The 1457-nt window shown below is 33.4% G+C and overlaps 1 protein-coding gene across 1 annotated transcript; it reads left to right on the top strand.

Annotated features, from left to right (window-relative positions):
• The first annotated feature begins 550 nt into the window (after nt 1-550).
• On the top strand, nt 551-1003 carry LOC111921577 (uncharacterized). Its single transcript, XM_023917154.1, has one exon. The coding sequence runs from the start codon at nt 551-553 to the stop codon at nt 1001-1003; it is 453 nt and encodes a 150-aa protein (XP_023772922.1).
• Nucleotides 1004-1457: the final 454 nt, after the last annotated feature.

Genomic DNA, 1457 nt, shown 5'->3' with positions numbered 1-1457 from the left:
CGCAACCTTTTTATGAAATGAAGTACTCTGATTTATATAAAACGTAAACAAAATCGGTCTTTTCTGACCGTGAAAATTGGGGATGTCACATGATGTAACCTTATTACACTAACGAGCTGCTACAACCAGACACAACCCTGCTACGAATAAGACGTGCGATGTTAAACAGAAATCGCGAGGAAGGACAGGAGCATCTATATCGCAACTACTTTGCAGACAATTGTGTATACGGGGCGAAGGACTTCAAAAGAATATTTCGTTTGAGTAGGAATGTGTTTCTACGGATCGCCAACGCCTTGGAAAGCCGATATCTCTTCTTTACTATACTTTTATACAAAATAAATACAATGTACTACATGTTTCTTTTTAATTTTACAACAAATGTACTATATTATTAAACTGTAGTTAATTTATGTTTAGGTATGAATTATTTCAATTGAGATATGATGCTAGAGGTAGACGAGGGTTTACAACGTTGCAGAAATGTGTTGCTGTCATTCGTTTGATGGCTATGGGGGAGTCACCTGACACCATGGACGACTATATGTGAATGTCCGAAAGAATCGCAAGGGAGAGTTTGTATACATTGTCAATGGGTGTTGTTGAAACATTTGAAGACGTGTATTTACGGAAACCTTCGTTGCATGATTTGCAAGAATTGTATGCGGCGCATGAAGAACGCCATGGGTTTCCCGGAATGATCGTAAACATTGATTGCACACACTATAGATGGAAAAATTGTCCGGTTGCATGGAAAGGGCAATACGCAAGTAGTCATCACATATCACCTTCATTGGTTTTAGAGGTTGTTGCTTCTCAAGATTTATGGATTTGGCATGTATATTTTGGGGTTGCGGGTTCCAACAACAATGTCAACGTTCTTGATCAGTCGCCAATATTCGACGATCTTTTGAATAGAAAGGCCTCGGATGCTTCTTTCACGGTGAACAGAAACAAATACAAATATGAGTATTACCTTACAGATGTAATATATTGTATTTAGAAACTCTACGATATATAATGTATGCATGTATCATATTGCATAACATGATAGTAGAAGATAAATGATGAAATATTGCACACTATATCCGAACGGAGCCCAGACACGTTCAGTTTCAACCAGGAACATCAAAGTTTTTGCATCGAGTCATTGACATTCATGATGCAAATAAATATAGACAACTTCGAGAGAACTTAGCGGATTATATATTCTATGGTAACAATAATGATAACGAATAGCGTTTAGTTTTTTAATTTTTTTTTAACTAATAAGGTTGTATTTTTTTTTTGAATTTGGATGTTATGTGTATGTTAATTTATTTGTTATTTTAATTTTTAAAAATTATTTTTATTATATGTTATTTATAATTTCGAAACATTATGTTTTATTTAAAAATATTTGTTAAAATTAAAAAAAAAATCGAAAAAAATAAAATAAAAAATAAATTATAAAGTGG

Source organism: Lactuca sativa, chromosome 2, assembly GCF_002870075.4.
Source record: "Lactuca sativa cultivar Salinas chromosome 2, Lsat_Salinas_v11, whole genome shotgun sequence".
Classification (NCBI taxonomy): domain Eukaryota; kingdom Viridiplantae; phylum Streptophyta; class Magnoliopsida; order Asterales; family Asteraceae; genus Lactuca; species Lactuca sativa.
Note: the sequence above shows the minus strand (reverse complement) of the source record. Positions and strands in the feature narration are given on the sequence as shown.

Coding starts and splice junctions, on each gene's coding strand:
- LOC111921577 (XM_023917154.1), top strand. CDS start 551: ATGTCCGAAAGAATCGCAAGGGAGAGTTTGTATACATTGTCAATGGGT.